This window comes from Dipteris shenzhenensis, chromosome 14 (genome assembly GCF_047967505.1).
Source record: "Dipteris shenzhenensis isolate YYH24624 ecotype China chromosome 14, Dip_SZ_1.0, whole genome shotgun sequence".
Lineage (NCBI taxonomy): Eukaryota > Viridiplantae > Streptophyta > Polypodiopsida > Gleicheniales > Dipteridaceae > Dipteris > Dipteris shenzhenensis.
In genome coordinates, this window is record NC_141609.1 from 31,903,261 (window position 1) to 31,920,434 (window position 17,174).

General features: G+C 46.9%; 1 protein-coding gene across 1 annotated transcript in view; it reads right to left on the reverse strand.

The window, feature by feature from the left end:
* Positions 1-17,174, reverse strand: part of LOC147894483 (uncharacterized) — a 214,759-nt gene that overhangs the window by 113,925 nt on the left and 83,660 nt on the right. The window contains exon 9 of the mRNA XM_087385319.1: positions 4,459-4,623. Coding sequence (XP_087241445.1) covers positions 4,459-4,623 — 165 coding nt within the window. The remainder of the gene's footprint in view (positions 1-4,458; positions 4,624-17,174) is intronic.

Genomic DNA, 17,174 nt, shown 5'->3' on the forward strand with positions numbered 1-17,174 from the left:
AATCTTGCTGATAATATATCTCTCATGGATTTATAGTGTACATGGGTGCGCTATAATCTTCTTTTTTATTGGGTTTGCTACTGGGCACTTTGGACCCATAGAAGGATTGCAATCATTGGATATTTGGTGACCCTCCTCTGCCTAAATATCAGTTCTTCCATGCATCATTTTATGATTGTCTACATGCACAGGATCTAGATTATCCTTCCTTTTTGTCATATGATGACATCTTCTGATGTTTATAGCCGGTTGTCCCTTTCTTTGGGACTGCTTTTTGTAATATAATGATAAATGGATTTCACCAAAAAAAAGTGTGTGTGTGTGTGTTTCATTTTTAAAAAAAGTGTCTGTGTGTGTGTGTGTGTACTATTTTCGCTTACCAGTTTTTTTTTGGCTAGCTATATTGTAATATAAAGCAATCAAAGATTTCACCCCCCAAAAAAAAAGGGGTGTGTGTGTGATTTCTCAAGAGACTGTGCCTCATTTATTCGAGCATTGACTGTCTTCTCAGCAATTTTTGGATTCTCTTCGACAGAGATTACGAGCGAGATACCCGACTCTTCTTTTCGGGAAATTTTTTTGGCTCTTTGGTTTTCATCCACAGAGACTAGAGTTTCATATTTTCTTTGTTTGGGCTCGCTATTGGGCACTTTGGACTTTATGGACAGACCACAATTGTAAAGTCTTTAGTGATCCCAATTTTTATTTCTTTGCTTTCTTTAAGCATTCTCTACAGCAATCTTTCTTTGATTGTTTGCAGACTCGCCAGATAGATCAGGATGTATATTTGGCTTATACTGAGATCTTCAATTGGTGTATTTTCTAGCGCCTCTTTTCTGAGGTGACTATTCTTGTAATATAATCAATCAAAGCTTTCACTTAAAAAAAAGTGTGTGTGTTGTTGGAATATGAAGCCAAAGTGAGTCAAAAATGTGTATTCTAGGTGGTCTAGGTGGTTTTTTATAGTCTAGTGAGTCCTAGACATGCCATGTGTCATATTGGGAGATATCCCATAGACATTATGACTTTCTAGAGTCTAGTGTCACACTATATAGTGTTGTACTTGTCTATTGTCTATTACATCAGTCAACATCAAGCTATCAATACATTGTGAGTATTTTGGTTATTGCCTTGTACTTTCTTTCCTTTCCATTTTGCCTTTCATTATGCTTTCCATATTTCCATTCCGTTCCTAGCTAGCTAACATGTCTCTTCATATGGTATCAGAGCCTTCCTTCCTCCTTGCTTCTCCTTGAGGTGGAGGTTGGCCGGAAAGAGAAGCTGCCTCCCTTCTCTTGGAGGAGCTCCCCTTCCCTTCTCCCTTCTTCCTTTGCCTCTCCATCTTGAGCTCTTCTCCTCCTACCCAAGCCTCAGCAAGGAAGGACCATGTGGAGCTGCAGCACCCACCAATGCTCAGCCAACTGAGCCGCCTCTCTGCCCGCCATCCTGTGGATCTTCTGCCCGTTCCTCTGTTCGCAATTCAGCCCGTAGCAAGCAGCAAACAAGCCCGCCATTCTACTCGCTCTTCTACCCGCCTTTGCTGCCTTTACCACGCAGCTCTTACTGGTCCTACCATGCAGCTCTTGCTGACCCGAAGCTGCCCATGCTGCAGCTCCTGCCCACACTGCTGCTTCAGCTCCTGCCCACGCTGCTACTCCAGCTCCTACCCACGCTGTTGCCCATGCAACTACTGCTCTACGCTGCAACTCTCTGCCCACGCTGCTGCTCCTTCGACAGTCACCAAATCTGCCACCATTTCTCTGCTAAATGCCTCAATGAGCTGCCCAAACTGCCCGCATTTTTCTATAACTCATATAAGTGCCTCTGAGTTCTCTCTCCCTCGCATTCCCAGCATTGGCATCGGTCTTCTACTTCTTGACTTTGCTATCTCACTTGGCCTGGTGACATTGTCCTCTCTCACTTGGCCCGGAGAGATTGATGTAAGCTCCCGAGAGCTCCCGAGCATGACACGGCCTGGCATTGACCTATGATTGCCTGTACCAATCGATGTGAGCTCTGGATATTTCTCGACTATCGATGATTGCTTCTCTGAGTTCTCGTGGTACCCGAGCTTCACATTGATTGACTCTTCGAGTGCTCGTGACTTCCCCGATATTCCTTATCTGATTGGTGCATGAGGTTCTTCGCATTGATCAACTTTCTGATTGCTCGTGGTACCCGAGGCCTCTACATCGACTTTTGGGTGACTCTCCATCTTCTATTTTGAGAGTCATGCCATGACCGCTCCATGTAGCTACCCATGGACTTCACCGACACATATTTTGGGGCATCCATGCCTAGTGCTTCATCGACATAGCTACATGGAGCGGTCATGCCATGACCGCTCCATGTAGCTACCCATGGACTTCACCAACACATATTTTGGGGCATCCATGCCTAGTGCTTCGTCGACATAGTGCTAGGTTAGGTTTACTTAGTTTGGGTGTAGGTTAGGTTAGTACTAGCTAAGGTTAAAGGTTGGGTCAGTTTGGTCTAAGACAGTGTCCTAAAGGTCTTAGGTTAGAACTTTACTAACTATCCAAGGTGACTTAGGGAACCAAAAAAAAAAAGAGAGAGAGAGAGGAAAAAGTCCACTTTTCAGCTTCTTTTTAGGAGCCTTTCACAGCCTGTTTGGGGCCATTTTGGCTCCGTTTCGAAGCTTCTTTGACGACCTTTCTTCTAAGCCTCTCCATCGACATTTTCGAGCTCCTCTCCAAGGCCAGCCACCATGGCACTGAAACGTGCCCCTCATGATATATTGCATGACACTGATGAGGCCGCTCAGGAGCAAGTGCCTACCACATTGGTTGCATCCACTGGTGGTGCAGAGGTTCCTTCCACTCAGCCTCTCTCTCCTGCATCCCGGGAAGTGCAAGCAGCGCAGACGTAGTTTTTGGATGCCCTTTCCTCTACGCTAGGTAGTCCCCCTAAAATGATATGTATTGAGTATTTTGTAATTCATTGAGTCTATAAGGTACTCAGCCTTGGATAGTCCTCCTAAACTGATGTTATTTCTTTTATGAGTGGTACGTGACTTCATCCCGGTTTCCCATTATGAAGCCAAGGGGGGATGCACTGTGGGAGCCATATGTATTGGCTTTGATAGGTCTACTTGTTTATCAGGCCTAGCTTGAGAGTTCCAGGATGTTGGTGCATTGGTCTCCTAGACCTCTAAGTTGATCATGCATCCATAGATGATGAGCCTTTGAGCCATGCTAGATGAGATTTCAATGTTATGCTCACTAGCCTCTAAGCCATGCTCACTTGCCTCTGAGATTATGTGGGAGCCATGTCTAGTTCTAGATTGGCATGCACAGTTTTGATGACCGTCATTGTCATGTTCTGTTATTGGTTCCATTCTAGTAGTCTCTCACCTTGCCTTCATGGGGGGGTGTTGGAATATGAAGCCAAAGTGAGTCAAAAATGTGTGTTCTAGGTGGTGTTTTATAGTCTAGTGAGTCCTAGATGTGCCACGTGTCATATTGGGAGATATCCCATAGACATTGTGACTTTCTAGAGTCTTGTGTCACACTATATAGTGTTGTACTTGTCTATTGTCTATTACATCAGTCAACATCAAGCTATCAATACATTGTGAGTATTTTGGTTATTGCCTTGCACTTGTACTTTCTTTCCTTTCCATTTTGCCTTTCATTATAATTTCCATATTTCCATTCCGTTCCTAGCTAGCTACCATGTCTCTTCATGTGTGTGTGTGTGTGTCTTCGACTGCTTGCAGACCCGCTGCATAGATCATGAGGTCTTTTTGGCATATACTGAAATTTTCAGTTGATGTAATTGTAGCACCTTATTTTGAGGTTGCTACTCATATAATATAATCAATCAAAGATTTCACCAAAAAAAAAAGTGTGTCTTTGACTGCTTGCAGACTCGCTAAATCGATCATGATGTATATTTAGCATATACAGAGATTTTCAGCTGATGTAATTTTTAGCTCCTCACTTTGAGGTGGCTGTTCTTGTAATATAAACAATCATGGCTTTCACTATATTAAAAAACTGTCTTCGCTTGCATTTCCTTGGTCATCGTTTTGGTTGAAATATTTTTGGATCTTTGGCAGGCTTACTGTAGTACAAGCCCAATACTCTCTCTTTTTTCATTGGGTCGGATTCTAGACACTATGGACAATTTGGAAGTAGAGGAATCAGGTGTTATTGGGGCAGCCACCATTGCTCCAACCTTATGAGTTTTTAAGAGCATCGTTACGGCAATCTCTGTATGATGCTTGTCATCATGATGACTTGGATGTATCATTTTTAGAGGTGTTTTCCCACTGCTTTTGATTTTTCAGAGTTGTCTTTTCTTTAGACTATTCTCATTGTAAAAACTTTTCTTAATATAAATACAATGGTTTCACCCCCAAAAAAAAAAAGTGTGTACATATATATATATATATATATATATATATATAGAGAGAGAGAGAGAGAGAGAGAGAGCTTTGTCAAGCCTGGATGATGTATGATGACAACATCTTTGTTGCCAATCAACTAAGTTGCAGCACTTCACAGTAAAATTAGATGTATATCCAAGAAATCCGTCACAACTTTTCAGCCTTTCACAATTTTCACCTCCCCAACTATCAAAGCAAGAGCAACTACCATCCTGCAAAACAAAAACCAGGAATAGACTGTCTATGAAATTTCTATTTTACAATGTAAGTAGCATTTTGGTGTTTCAGCTACAAAAATTGTTGTGAGACTGAAGGTACTTAGAAATATATGTTTGTGAGTAAAGTGTTGACAATCAAGATGACAAAATATTAGGGAAATTTTTGAGTTCTCAATCCTTGTTGGTTTCAAATTCCAAAAATAGTTGATTGATTTAATGTCATCTCTTGCCTCCAATTAAAGTTTTAGCAAAGAAAACGAAAAAAGATGATAAGATGCCAAGAAATTGGTTAGCCTGGAATTGATACTATCAACATCTAAAATCGTGCCTCGAGTGGTTTGTTATATCTATTCTCTTGCAAGCTATCTGTTTTTTAAAACACTTTGGTTACTTTTCTAGAGATCGAGACTTCTAAAGAAATAAATCCTCATGACTTTCTTCTATCCCTTTGTCTTTCTCTTTTTCTCTCATAAGATATGACTCACACAGAGTCACAAATCCGACACCAAATTGCTTACAAATCACATCCAATGAAGAAAACAAGGAAGGCAACACTCAAATGAAGATATCTTAAATTCCAAACTACTTACAAAACACATACAATGAAGATAAGAAAAGAGTCAACACTCAAATGAAGATATCTCAAGCTCCAACTAAAATTTTAAAGATTTTTGAAGCAAAACTTAGATGAGAAGTTAAAGGGTGAGCTCATCATAGAATAAAGATGCCTCAGAAGGAGCACTTGTGCCTTGATGGAAGCAAGGACTTGTGTCTTGAAAGGCAAGGTCCTCATCTCATGTTAGGTCTGACCTAGTCAACAAAACATAAGACGTTGTCTGTGATTTCTCTTGAACCATTTATCTCAAAATCTACTCTCTATAGGACCTCATGGACCCAAAAGACATTTGGTGGCATGAGATCAAAGTCGTTTGGCTATGTGAATGACTCTCAACTGAGGCCTCCCCGTTTTATGGATTTGTTAGAACCGAGTGGAAATGGCCATCATTGAATTCCACTGACAAAACTGTACAATATTTCAATACACCACCTTCATTCGTTACACGAGCATTCAATATTCCTCTTGGCAAGACCAGCCTAACAGCCATGCTCATTGGACTCATCATGGTATACCTCAAGTTATGATGTATGCCCCCAAGCATCTCACTAGTAGACAATCAAAAAAAGACATATCCCTTTCTCTAGATTACTTGGCATTACTATTTTTTCCTGAAAAATACTTCTTTTTAAAAAAGAAAAGCTCACCGCCTAGAGAGATTCTGAAACAGGAGCTAGCAACCAAGATGGTGGTCTATACATCCAGTGAATACCCCTCGCAAAAAGGGTATAGAAGGTTCATGCCGGCTATACTTCTTTAAAAAAAAGAAAAGAAAAAGGTAAGTTCTATTAATGCTTAAGAAAAAACCATACAACAGCTTCCAAAAGGAGTTGACGACGAAAAAACCATACAACAGCTTCCAAAAGGAGGTTGCCCCAGCTATAGCCCTGTGTTTTTGGATCTCACAGCTCACCGCCTAGAGAGATTCTGAAACAAGAGCTAGCAACCAAGATGGTGGTCTATACATCCAGTGAATACCCCTCGCGGAAAGGGTATAGAAGGTTCATGCCGGCCATGTCTGTCAGAAATGCTCCTGCCTTTTGGCAGTCGCTCTTGAACCTGGAGTACCACGCTCCCAAAAGGCGTGCAAAGTGAAGATGATGTCCTGCCAAATGGCTAATAAGGTAGCCATTGGAGAAACCGGCTAGACTCCCATCACTCGCTACACCGAGTCACCTAGATGTTCCAAGCAGTAATGCTGGATATTGTCTCCCACACATTGTCCTCCGGTAGAGGGGGTGGGCTTGAACGGGCAGGCTGAGATGTGCCATGGGGAAACCTACTGTCCATGTATCATGTATGCCAGTGAGACAGGATCAATCGAGAAGGTGTGCTTGAAGTCTCTACTCATCCTTTATGTGCTAGCCACGATCTTGAGGGACACCAACCATATCCGTTGTGCAACCTAGAAGCCCCACCGGCAATGGAAGATCGTCTCCAAAACCTCTTTCGTGCAGCCAATGCATATGCCATCTACTCAATCTGCTCTAGCCTGGGGCCAATGGGCAAACCTCTGTGAAAAAGAAATGTGAAATCTTGCAAGGCGCAAGCTTGTCCAAAGGCGAGGCCAAAAATGGAAAATCACCTCTCTCGGGACATCGTGCTCTAGCCAATGAAGCTCCCTCAGAGGGGACCATGCTGCTGCCTCAAGCTGTAGGCATCGCCCAATATGAGTCGTGTAAGAAAAGAAGGAGACCTCCTCTACCCGGTCTGATTGCCCTATGCGGGCTGGCCATAACCACTCTCCTGGATCCCACTGAATGTTGCATAAGGGTCTACCCTCTCAAAGCCATAGGCGCCACATTGATCCCTCCTCCGAGGTCAATAAGACTATGGTGGGATCAATATACCAAGTCCTGCCCAAGCGGCGCACTATCCTGATCCTCTGCCACTCTAAATCCTCCAAGTCCACCTCTGGATCATCCTCTAACTCTGTCTCTGCTGCAACAAATTTTCAGGTCCCACCCTATAAAACCGAGACTGGTAGGATCTGAGGGTCTCACGAAAGAAGCATATCTTGAGCGGTACTCCTGTCCGCGAGAACTGTCATGATGAGCAATGGGGGGTCCAAAGACTCCGTAAACCATCCCACCACGAATCTAGGATCGTCGCCTTGATCTAGCCTACATCCCTCCGAGTCTCTAACCTCCTAGTGCCAAATCAGTGGGCTGTCTCTCAAACTCCTCTTTGCAAGAAGGCCTAGCCCGAATGAGTCCTCCCACCAATCTCATCCACACTCTGTAGAGACTCCTCATCAGTGAAGTACCCTTCCCTGTCAAGAAAGCTTTAGAGAAGATCCACCTGTAGGATTATTGCCACTATTCTCCCGTGCGAGGAGTGTCCCCAAGAAGCCCTCGCTAGAGGAGGAACTTCCAAGGTTCAGCTCCTGGGGTGAGGCCTCTCACAACCAACTTGCCCAAGAGGGCTTTGCTCTGCATCTCCAGATCTACAATACCCACTCCACCCTTCACTTGAGGTAAAATCACAGTATGCCGGGCCACTCTAGCACTAGTATTGCGCGTTCCTCCGATCTGGACCACAGGTTGTTCCACACCAAGCGTCGTAGTTGCCCCATGCAGCCCCGATTGAAACACCAACAAAAGGCAATAAACCAAGTGTTTGAGGGGAGAGGTTCCTATCCTTCCGGAGGTGTTACTAGAGGCCAAAGGCCGCTGGTGTGAGAAGCATGAGTGTTGCAATGCTCTAATACAGTGGATCACACAGAGTGCATCGTGCAGTGGTGTGCGGGTGTCGTAGGCTATACTGTAGTGCAAATAGCGATGTATGAGTGCTCTATGCTAAATGACAGTCACATGAGAGCTCCACAACATGAGCATAAGGAGAAACATCGTCATACTCTAGTGAACAATCTCCATATCGAAAAGAGGCATGAAGAATGAGAAAGTGACCAAGTTGGCCAAAGTACATATCACTGGACCAACACCTACAGGTCACAAGTCACAAGTCACAAGAACACATAGGTCTATCCCCATAGTGGACAGAGGGGTACACACAGGTCTCTCCACACTCTCCCCTTGGCGAGCTCGTAGCTCCAGCCTCTATCTCTGGACCAGCACCTACAAGTCACAAGTCACAAGTCACAAGAACACACAAGTCTATCCCCATAGTGGACAGATGGGTATACACAGGTCTCTCCACACTCTCCCCTTGGTGAGCTCGTAGCTTGCAGTAGGGGGGGATCAAAAGTGTTGGTATGCATGCATAGAGAGATGGTTTGAAGGACTACGGCTCCACATGGACAGACTACCTCCTTTCCAGTAGAGCATGGATGCTCCTTTCTCTCCCCTCCTATCACACGAGGTCAACCAAGTTATCCGTGAGTATCTACTACAGCTACACATATTCCGGACTTGGTTGGTAGGCCCGAGTGATCTTCCAGTAAAGCTGGGCTTCTACAGAGATCACTGCCTACATATCACAGCGGAGGGTTTCATTGATCCACCAGGATACACGCAGATTCACCTACCCCACTTGCTGAGGATCTCCCTTGGGCAGTTTCGGGTCTCTTCACACAGACTTCGTATTGAGATCGATCGAGTAGAGCGGTTACCCAGGGAGAGGCGCATATGCACACTGTGTGACATGCAGGAGGTTGAGACTGAGGAGCATTTCATCTTCAAGTGTCATGTTTACTATGAGATCTGAGGGCATTTCTACTGCCTCTTCAGAGATAGTTATGGGATGTTGGCCCGTGTCCTCTCCTACCCAGACCAGTGATGCTTGGTTGGTTTCATTCATGAGATGCTCAGACACTGCGATAGGATACTCTGAGCACGGAGACATGAGGCCTCTCCCTCGATTGATACCTCTCAGAGCTCTATCACGAAGTTCTTTCAGCCAGATCACATAGACCCCCATGAGGCGAGACCTCGACATGACCGTGGCCCGGAGCCTATGACCCGACAGCTCAGACAGAGGGTTGACTCACAGATCACACTTGGGGACATCCCCTCCTTGTTTAGGGTCGGAGCCCAATCGACGGGGATCACAGTGGCCTTGGTTAGACCCAGAGCTACGACTAGGAGACATATCAAGACTGCACCCTTGAGGGGGCGACAACATTCTATTGCTGACCTCATGCCTCCACTTCCACAGCCTCATCCATCCTGATATCCTGTTGATGACGATGATGATGAAGATGGTTATGATGATGCCGACGATGATGCTGAGATTAATATATATAGTCGGGATATGACTATGTTGTACTTAGTACTGCCATTTTGCATTTTTTGCATTTTGCATTGGTGTGGATGCTCGTTTAGTAGCTCCACTACCATAGCTCATTGTATCAGGTTTTTCACAGTCTCATAGACCCATCCATCTTCCGAAGACTTTAATAAACTTTCTTTCTTTCTTTCTTTCTCCTCACACTCTCCTCTCTCTCACTCTAATGCAGAACACCGAATGCCGAATGCTCAATGCTGAATGTCGAATCCCCTCTCCACCTTCTCCTTCATCCTCATCCCCTTGCCTTGGAGGGTCCCCTCTTCGCTAAGAATCTCTCTCCTTTCTCTTGATTGGTCATCCTCCTATCTCCTTAGCTGTTGAGGATAGCCGTTGCACCGCTGGCTCTCTTGATGGCTCCGACGACTCCCTTTCTAGTCAGGGTGGTGTAAATACTGCATGTGCAGGTGAGGTGGATCACCGCACCACTGAACCACTGTACATGTCTTCACCATGTGCAACTGTAAATACTCTTGAATGCTCCATGTGCTCAGCTCACTCTCCATGTGCGCAGCTCTCGATGAGATCGCCTTGGGCATGGTACTCCTGATTGACCAGTGGTTGACATGTGTCGACGCATGGTTACCTCGGATATGATACTCTTGGATGAACCCGTGGTTGACACGTGTCACGCATGACTGACATGTGGTCAACCCCTCATGTCGTGTGGTTGACCTGTGTTGACACATGGTCAACATGTGATCAACGTCTGTCGACATGTGGTCAACACCTGAAGATAGCAATTGCGTGGGGTGTCTCTATTGTAGAAGTTTCCCCCGCCACTATCATTCACCGTCCTGATGAATAGAAATAAAGGAGGGAAACCATGAAAAGAAAAAAGAAATTACAAACCATTAATATGGTGATACTGTAGGAAAAGAAAATGTTACAGACCATGTGGTTGGCCGTGCAAGTAATACCAAAACTTGTATTAAAATGAAACTGTGAAAATAAAATGCCGCTTGCATGAGGTACAGCATGGAAAATTGCACAAAACTGAGTACATCATGAGAATATGACACCATGATATTTAAAATGAGAGCCAATCGGCCTATCGAAAATCTAACAGTGCAAGAAAACTAAAAAACTCATGTATCAATAGATTACTGAGGGAGGTCATCATTAGCCTTCTCCTCTGCCGCCTTCGCCTCTGCCTTCTCCTCAGCCGCAGTCGTATGTAGCTTTGTAGCCTTTTCCTCAACCTTCTGCTCTGCCCTAGTATGTAGCTTTGGATTGTGTGTTTCCTTCTCAGCCTCAATTGTGTCCATTACGTTTCTCAGATCTTGATACTTGGTCTTCTACCAGTGGTATTGCTGGTAGTAATGATCCTTTTGCGCTTGCAAGGTGGAATGGGAAGTCTGAAGGGTGGTCAACTGTGTCCGAAGGTCTGTGAACTCTTCCTCCATGGATGAACGCTTCCCTTCCAATTCAGCCACCCGAGAATCTGATTTTTCTTTGGCAAGCAATGATGAAGACAACGAGTCCTTTAACTATATGACCTCTTGCTGAAATTTGGTTACCTCTGTTAGATGCTGGCTTCGCAAATTTCCACATCTGTTGCATGCTGGCTGCGTATAGTTGCCATGTCTGCTTCCCATTCCTGCTTGTGGATGGCGATCTTCAAGGGCAGCCCGCTGAATGTTCCAAGTGATTTCACGCTCATGAATAGCTGATTCCTTCTCTTTGTTCCAGCTCTCCTCATGCTGCTGAAGTGTCACCTCCATGGCGCGCGGTTGGGCTGCTTGGACTCTCTCAAACTCTAACTTCAAATGTTGCTGCTGGGAGAGGAGCTTGCAAGCATAGCCTATTGAATTGAAGATGGCTGCCCCTAGTTGCGTGAAAGTGTCATCCATGATACGCTGTGCGAGATGTAGGGACCTCTTCATCCAGGCGTATCGATCACTGTAATTCAGCTTGTCAGCCAAATTGATCACGTCCCCCAACTCCTCGAACATGTCAGGGAGAGCGTCCTCTTCCTCCGTAGACAGGTTGCCTGTAGGTGCCAAATGATCTAAGCCCACAAAACATGTCAGGGCCCAGGAGATTTTCTTGATCTGTGCGAGGCATTCCTGCAAAGGAATGTTGAAGATTTGATCCACATTCTCCTCTTCCCCACATACCGGTGAGTGTTTCCTCTGAAGAACAGATAAGTAATTTTCTATAATCTTCATTCTGCTGGTCCACAAGAGAAACATTTGAGAGTGATGGGCTGAAGAAGCAGCTATGTAAGCTGTCAACATATAATTCTGATGGAGCGGTGGGAAATCCACTGACTTGGACAACTTCCCTCCCTCAAATACCTCTTCTACTGGTGGAGTTGCTGGAGGATCTCCCATGGAGGGGCTTCCACTTCTGCCTTTGCTCCTGTCTTTGCCATGCGGAGGTCGTGGGGGGGCCGATTTGTGAGAAAGGTGAAGTACACTCGGACAAGCCTGAGAAAGCCCTTGAGAAAGCTCGTGGGAGTCAAGTCCTAGAGTAAGATTCAGATCCAAGCCACTATGAGAGATCGTGAGACGTGATGGCTCCTGAACTGTGGTGATGACTGCATCGGTGAAGGTGGTAGCGAGGGAAGATGGTATAGCCGTAGTCCATCTCGATGGTCGCAAAAATACACTTTTCAAGAAAGGCACTGGTACGACCCCCGTCGTCATTGGTACAACATGAGGTGTACTTGATGCAACCATACCCACTGAAACTATAGAGGTCCCTGGGGAAGCCTATACAATTGTGACTGATGGAGATGCAAGTCCAGCGGTCACTAGCGAAGTCACTGATGGAGATGCGATACATGTCACTGATGCGGAAGATTTGGAACCAGAGGCCACCGCTATAGATGGGGAATCTGTAACAGAATGTACTAATGAGATGTGCTAGACAGCTCCAAGGCAGGCTGGATCAGGTTGCGCGCTTTGAGATGCCCTCCTTGTCGAGAGAGGAGAGGAGGCAGGAACTGTGGAAATGATAGTGGAAAAGGTGGCAGGGGTGGTGACAGGAGGGGAGAGGGATGATGAAGGAAGTCGACCTGTTACAATGGAAGAGGGGTTGGCCTTCCATTGGTAAAGTAAGAAAGTGAGGTGTGGCCCACAGGTACAGTTATATGTCCCTCGACACTTGTGGACGGCGTTGTGGAAGGCGGAGTAGAAGAGTGAGGCGAAATAGTATGGAGTGATGAAGAGAATGGAGTCAAGTGCAGAATGGATTGCCTTAGTGATGAAGAAGTGGAGTAGAAGTGAGTAAACAAATACCACGCTAATATCGCCTCTCTGCTGTTTCCCTTGAGAACCTTCTTGCACTCATGTCCGCGGTGATGAGGTTCACACTTCGATAAGGACATGAATGTAAGTGACTCGGTGTGAGGTGGCAAAAAAGGGAGGGTGGGAAGATGGAGGTAAGTGGACACGAGACTGGGAGTGAACATATGACGAGATTTTAAGAAGCCAAATGTGTTTGTTGCAATGTCATAAGACTGAATAAACGCAATACACATTTGGATGTCCACTGGGGGAAGTGTCACACCATTGAATTCCGTGAGGGATATGTGGGCTATCTCATCAAGAGATAAAATGCTAGACAGCTTGAGTGTGGGATCAAGGAAAGGAAGACGACCCAAATGATTGAGGAGGATGAAGTAGGGACTGGAGGGTTGCCAGCTGCACTCAGTTTTGGGCCAATTTCCACCATCGGTACTGTCCCACCAGAATCATCGGATATGATAGTGATCTTGTTGGAGGGAGGTGAATCCGCAGCTTCTCGAGGGCATTTAAAAGTGCCCTGTGGTGTAGACCCAGCACCCTGGTCATCTGTGGTGCATTTTCCAAGGAATGCCATTGAGGGTGGTCCTGATCCTGTTCCATAGGCTGCCCAAGCCGAATGAAAGTACACAAAGAGTGTCTCCAGGTAATTTAAAATTGAACTTGTGACGAGGGGCACGGGTAGGCATGAATGATGGCATTGAACCAGGGAGTGAAGAGGCAAAGAGTGAGGATGGGAGCTGATGTAGATGTCAACAAGAGGCGCACTAGCCCGCAGGAGAGAGGTCTGCAAGAGATGTTCCACGAAGAAGCCAATAATGAAGGCCCACCTGTTGGAAGGCCAGGAGTGAGAGGGCAAGATGACAAGAGCCCAGAGAGGGGGATGTCGAATCCGAGAGAGGGGGGTAGATGGAGCCGGGAGGGGATGGGTAGCAAGAGAGGGAGAGTGGTGAATAGAGGGGGTGGGGCGTAGAGGGTACGGAGGGGAGTCGGGTAGGAGGAGGGGGTGTCTGCGGGTGGAGAAGGTGGTGAGGGGGTACGGACGTAGTAGGAGGGGGAAGCGTGTAGGGTAGAATGAGTGGGAGGGGGTAGAGGGTAGTGTGGGGTTGCGCATGGGTAGCATGGGGGAGGTGGGTTGAGGGAGGGAGCAAGATGGGTGTAGGAAGCGGGGTGGATAGAAGGAGCGGGGAGAGGGGGTGGAGGCTGCTACGTAGAGGGTGTAGGGAGCGGGGTGTAGGTAGTGGTGTAGAAGGTATGGGGAGGGAGGAGAGGGAGGCGCGATGAGGGAGGAGGAGGCTGCTGCGATGAGGGAGGAGGGAGGGGGGGCTGCCATGAGGGAGAGGGAGCTGACGAGGGAGGGGGAGAGCTGGCCGCAAGAGAGAGCTTGCAAGGGAGGGGGGCTGGTGAGGAAAGGGCGCAGCCAAGGGGGAGGCGATGCAAGGGGAGGGGGTGGTAGCTAGGGAAAGAAGGGAGGGGCGCCAGGTAGGAGCAAGGAGAAGGAGGCGGCAGCAATAGGGGGCAAAGTTGTCAAGGAGAAGGAAGCGGCAGCAAGGGGGAAGGGTGGCGAAGGTGCCACAGGGTGGTGAAGGTGGCGAAGGAGGGAGCAGCCAATTGTAGCTGAGGTGGTGGGGAAGGTGGGAAAGGGGGGTGGAGTAGGTGATGGAGGTAGAAGATTGTAAAGGAGGAATTGCTGAAATTAGTGGAGAGATATCGTCAAAGGAATTGCAATTGCTAAAGGGAGGGACAATAGGAAGCAAGTAGAGGAAGTGCTAAATTTAGCCGGAGGTGCTAATTTTAGCAAAGAGATGCTAAATTTAGAAGGGGATGCTAAATATAGCAAGGAGGTGCTAGACTTAGGAGAAGACATGCCAAACTTGGCTAGAGCCCTAGGGGTGGGGCCAAATATAGCAAGGTGATATGGGGTGGAAAGAGAAGAATTTTGTAAGAGAGAGGTAGTGGAGGGACATGGGATGGAAAGGGAAAGTTTTTGTAAGAGAGAGGTGGGGAGGTGACTCAAGGTGGAAAGAGAAGGAGTTTGTAAGAGAGAGGTGGGATGGACAGAGGGTGGAAAGAGAAGGTGGTTGTTAGAGAGAGGTGGGGTGGACAGAGGGTGGAAAGAGGAGTAGTTTGTAAAAGAGAGGTGGGATGGATAGGGGTGGAAAGAGAAGGTGGTTGTAAGAGTGAGGTGGGGGGTGGACAGAGGTGGAAAGAGAAGGTGTTTGTAAGAGAGAGGTGGGGGTGGAAAGAGGGTGGAAAGAGAAGGAGTTTGTAGGAGAGAGGTGGAGGTGGACAGAGGTGGACAGAGGGTGGAAAGAGAAGGTGTTTGTAAGAGAGGTGTGGGGGTGGACAGAGGGTGGAAAGAGAAGGCGTTTGTAAGAGAGAGATGGGATGGACAGAGGGTGGAAAGAGAAGGCGTTTGTAAGAGGGGATGGAAGAGAAGGTGTTTGTAAGAGAGAGGTGGGGGTGGACAGAGGGTGGAAAGAGGAGGAGTTTGTAAGAGAGAGGTGGGGGAAATGGACAGAGGATGAGAGGGTGGAAAGAGAAGGAATTTGTAAGAGAGAGGTGGGATGGACAGAGGGTAGAAAGAGAAGGTGGTTGTAAGAGAGAGGTGAGGGATGGACAGAGGGTGGAAAGAGAAGGTCGTTGTAAGAGAGAGGTGGGGGGTGGAGAGAGGGTGAGAGGGTGGAAAGAGGAGTTTGTAAGAGAGAGCTGGGATGGACAGAGGGTGGAAAGAGAAGGTGGTTGTAAGAGAGAGGTGGGGGATGGACAGAGGGTGGAAGAGAAGGTGGTTCTAAGAGAGAGGTGGACGATGGACAAAGGGTGGAAAGAGAAGGTGGTTGTAAGAGAGAGGTGGGGGATGGACAGAGGGTGGAAAGAAAAGGTGTTTGTAAGAGAGGTGGGGGTTGGACAGAGGGTGGAAAGAGAAGGTGGTTGTAAGAGAGAGGTGGGGGGTGGATAGAGGGTGGAAAGAGAAGCTCCCATTAAGAGAGAGAAGGTGACATGAGAAAGTCCCCTCTAGAGAGAGAGGGTGCAGGAAGGAGAGGCCTCTATTAGAAAGAAAAAGTGACACCGGGGGAAAGGGGAGTTCGACGTTAGAGAGAGAAGGTAACAAGAGGTGGGGTGACAAGGGTCCTCAATTAGAGAGAGAAAGTGACACTGGAGTGGAAAGGAGAACTAGAGGTTAGAGAGAGAAGGTGGCAAGGGGTGCAAAGGGTTCCGGTCATGCCATGCTTTCTGTCGTTTCTGCCACACTTCTTGAGCGAAGACTGCTTCACGTCAATGCTCTGCTAGTGCCTCCAAATCCCACAAGCGTTCCATTGTGCAGGCTTCCAAGTTGTCATCCTTGTCGGGAAGCATCCTGTGGGTGTCGATGAAATTCATAAGGCATGACAGCCTCGAGCCCATAGACCAACTCGAAAGGTGAATACCCAGTACTCGCCTTGTACGTCGTTCGGTAGGCAAATAAAGCAACTGGAAGCATGTCATCCCAATCTTCTAAACAACTGAGGCAAAGATGATGCATGATCCCGCACATTGTTTGATTTGAGCTCTCAGCTAGACCATTGGCACGTGGATAATAGGGAGATGAAAATTCGTGAACTATTTGTAACATGTGAACCAGGGCAGCAATGGTGTTATTGAGGAAGTGAGATCCTCTATCACTCATCAACTCAACAGGACAACCAAACCAAGAGATGATCTGGTCATATAGAAATGTGGCTACCACTTGGGCTGTACAGTTTTTGACTGCCTTGGCTTCGACTCATTTGGTTCCATGGTCAGTGGCAAGCAGAGCATACTTGTTCCCTCGGCGTGTGGTAGGAGAGATGGACCCAATGAAATCCAATCCCCAACGATAGAAGGAGGGCATCAGAGTGAATGGTGTGAGGGGAAGGTACTCGTGTCTTGTAGGCTTGGGGCCTACTCATTGACATGAATCACATCGGCGGATCACATGAGCATGGTAGTCGCGGAAGAGCTTGGGCCACCAGAACCCAGAACACATGATCTTCTGAGTAGTAGCATCTGAGGCCATATGCCCTCCACCTATGCCAGCGTGTGCCTCTTCAAGAATGGATTGTCTCGTGTGGGGAAGCACACACCGTCTTAAGATATGGTCCTTCCCGAGTTTGTACAATTGCCCTGCAAAATCAATTTAAAAGGAGCAGCTTGAAGGATCCTCTTGCGTTTCTTTGTAGGAGTCAGACCAAGAGGAAAGCCACCCGTCCAAAGGATCAAAGAGCTCGTTCAATTAGTCACCTCAGAGGAAGTTCCGCCAGGATGCAGCAGATGCAGCCATACCAGTGGAGTGGGTGGATACATACCATTTGCCTATTTCTCAGTCCACCTAGTTGGGGGCTTTTTCGAGGACAGGTATCCCTCTGCAGGTTATAGCCTTGCGGGATGCACATGAGAATACCCCTGTCTTTCAA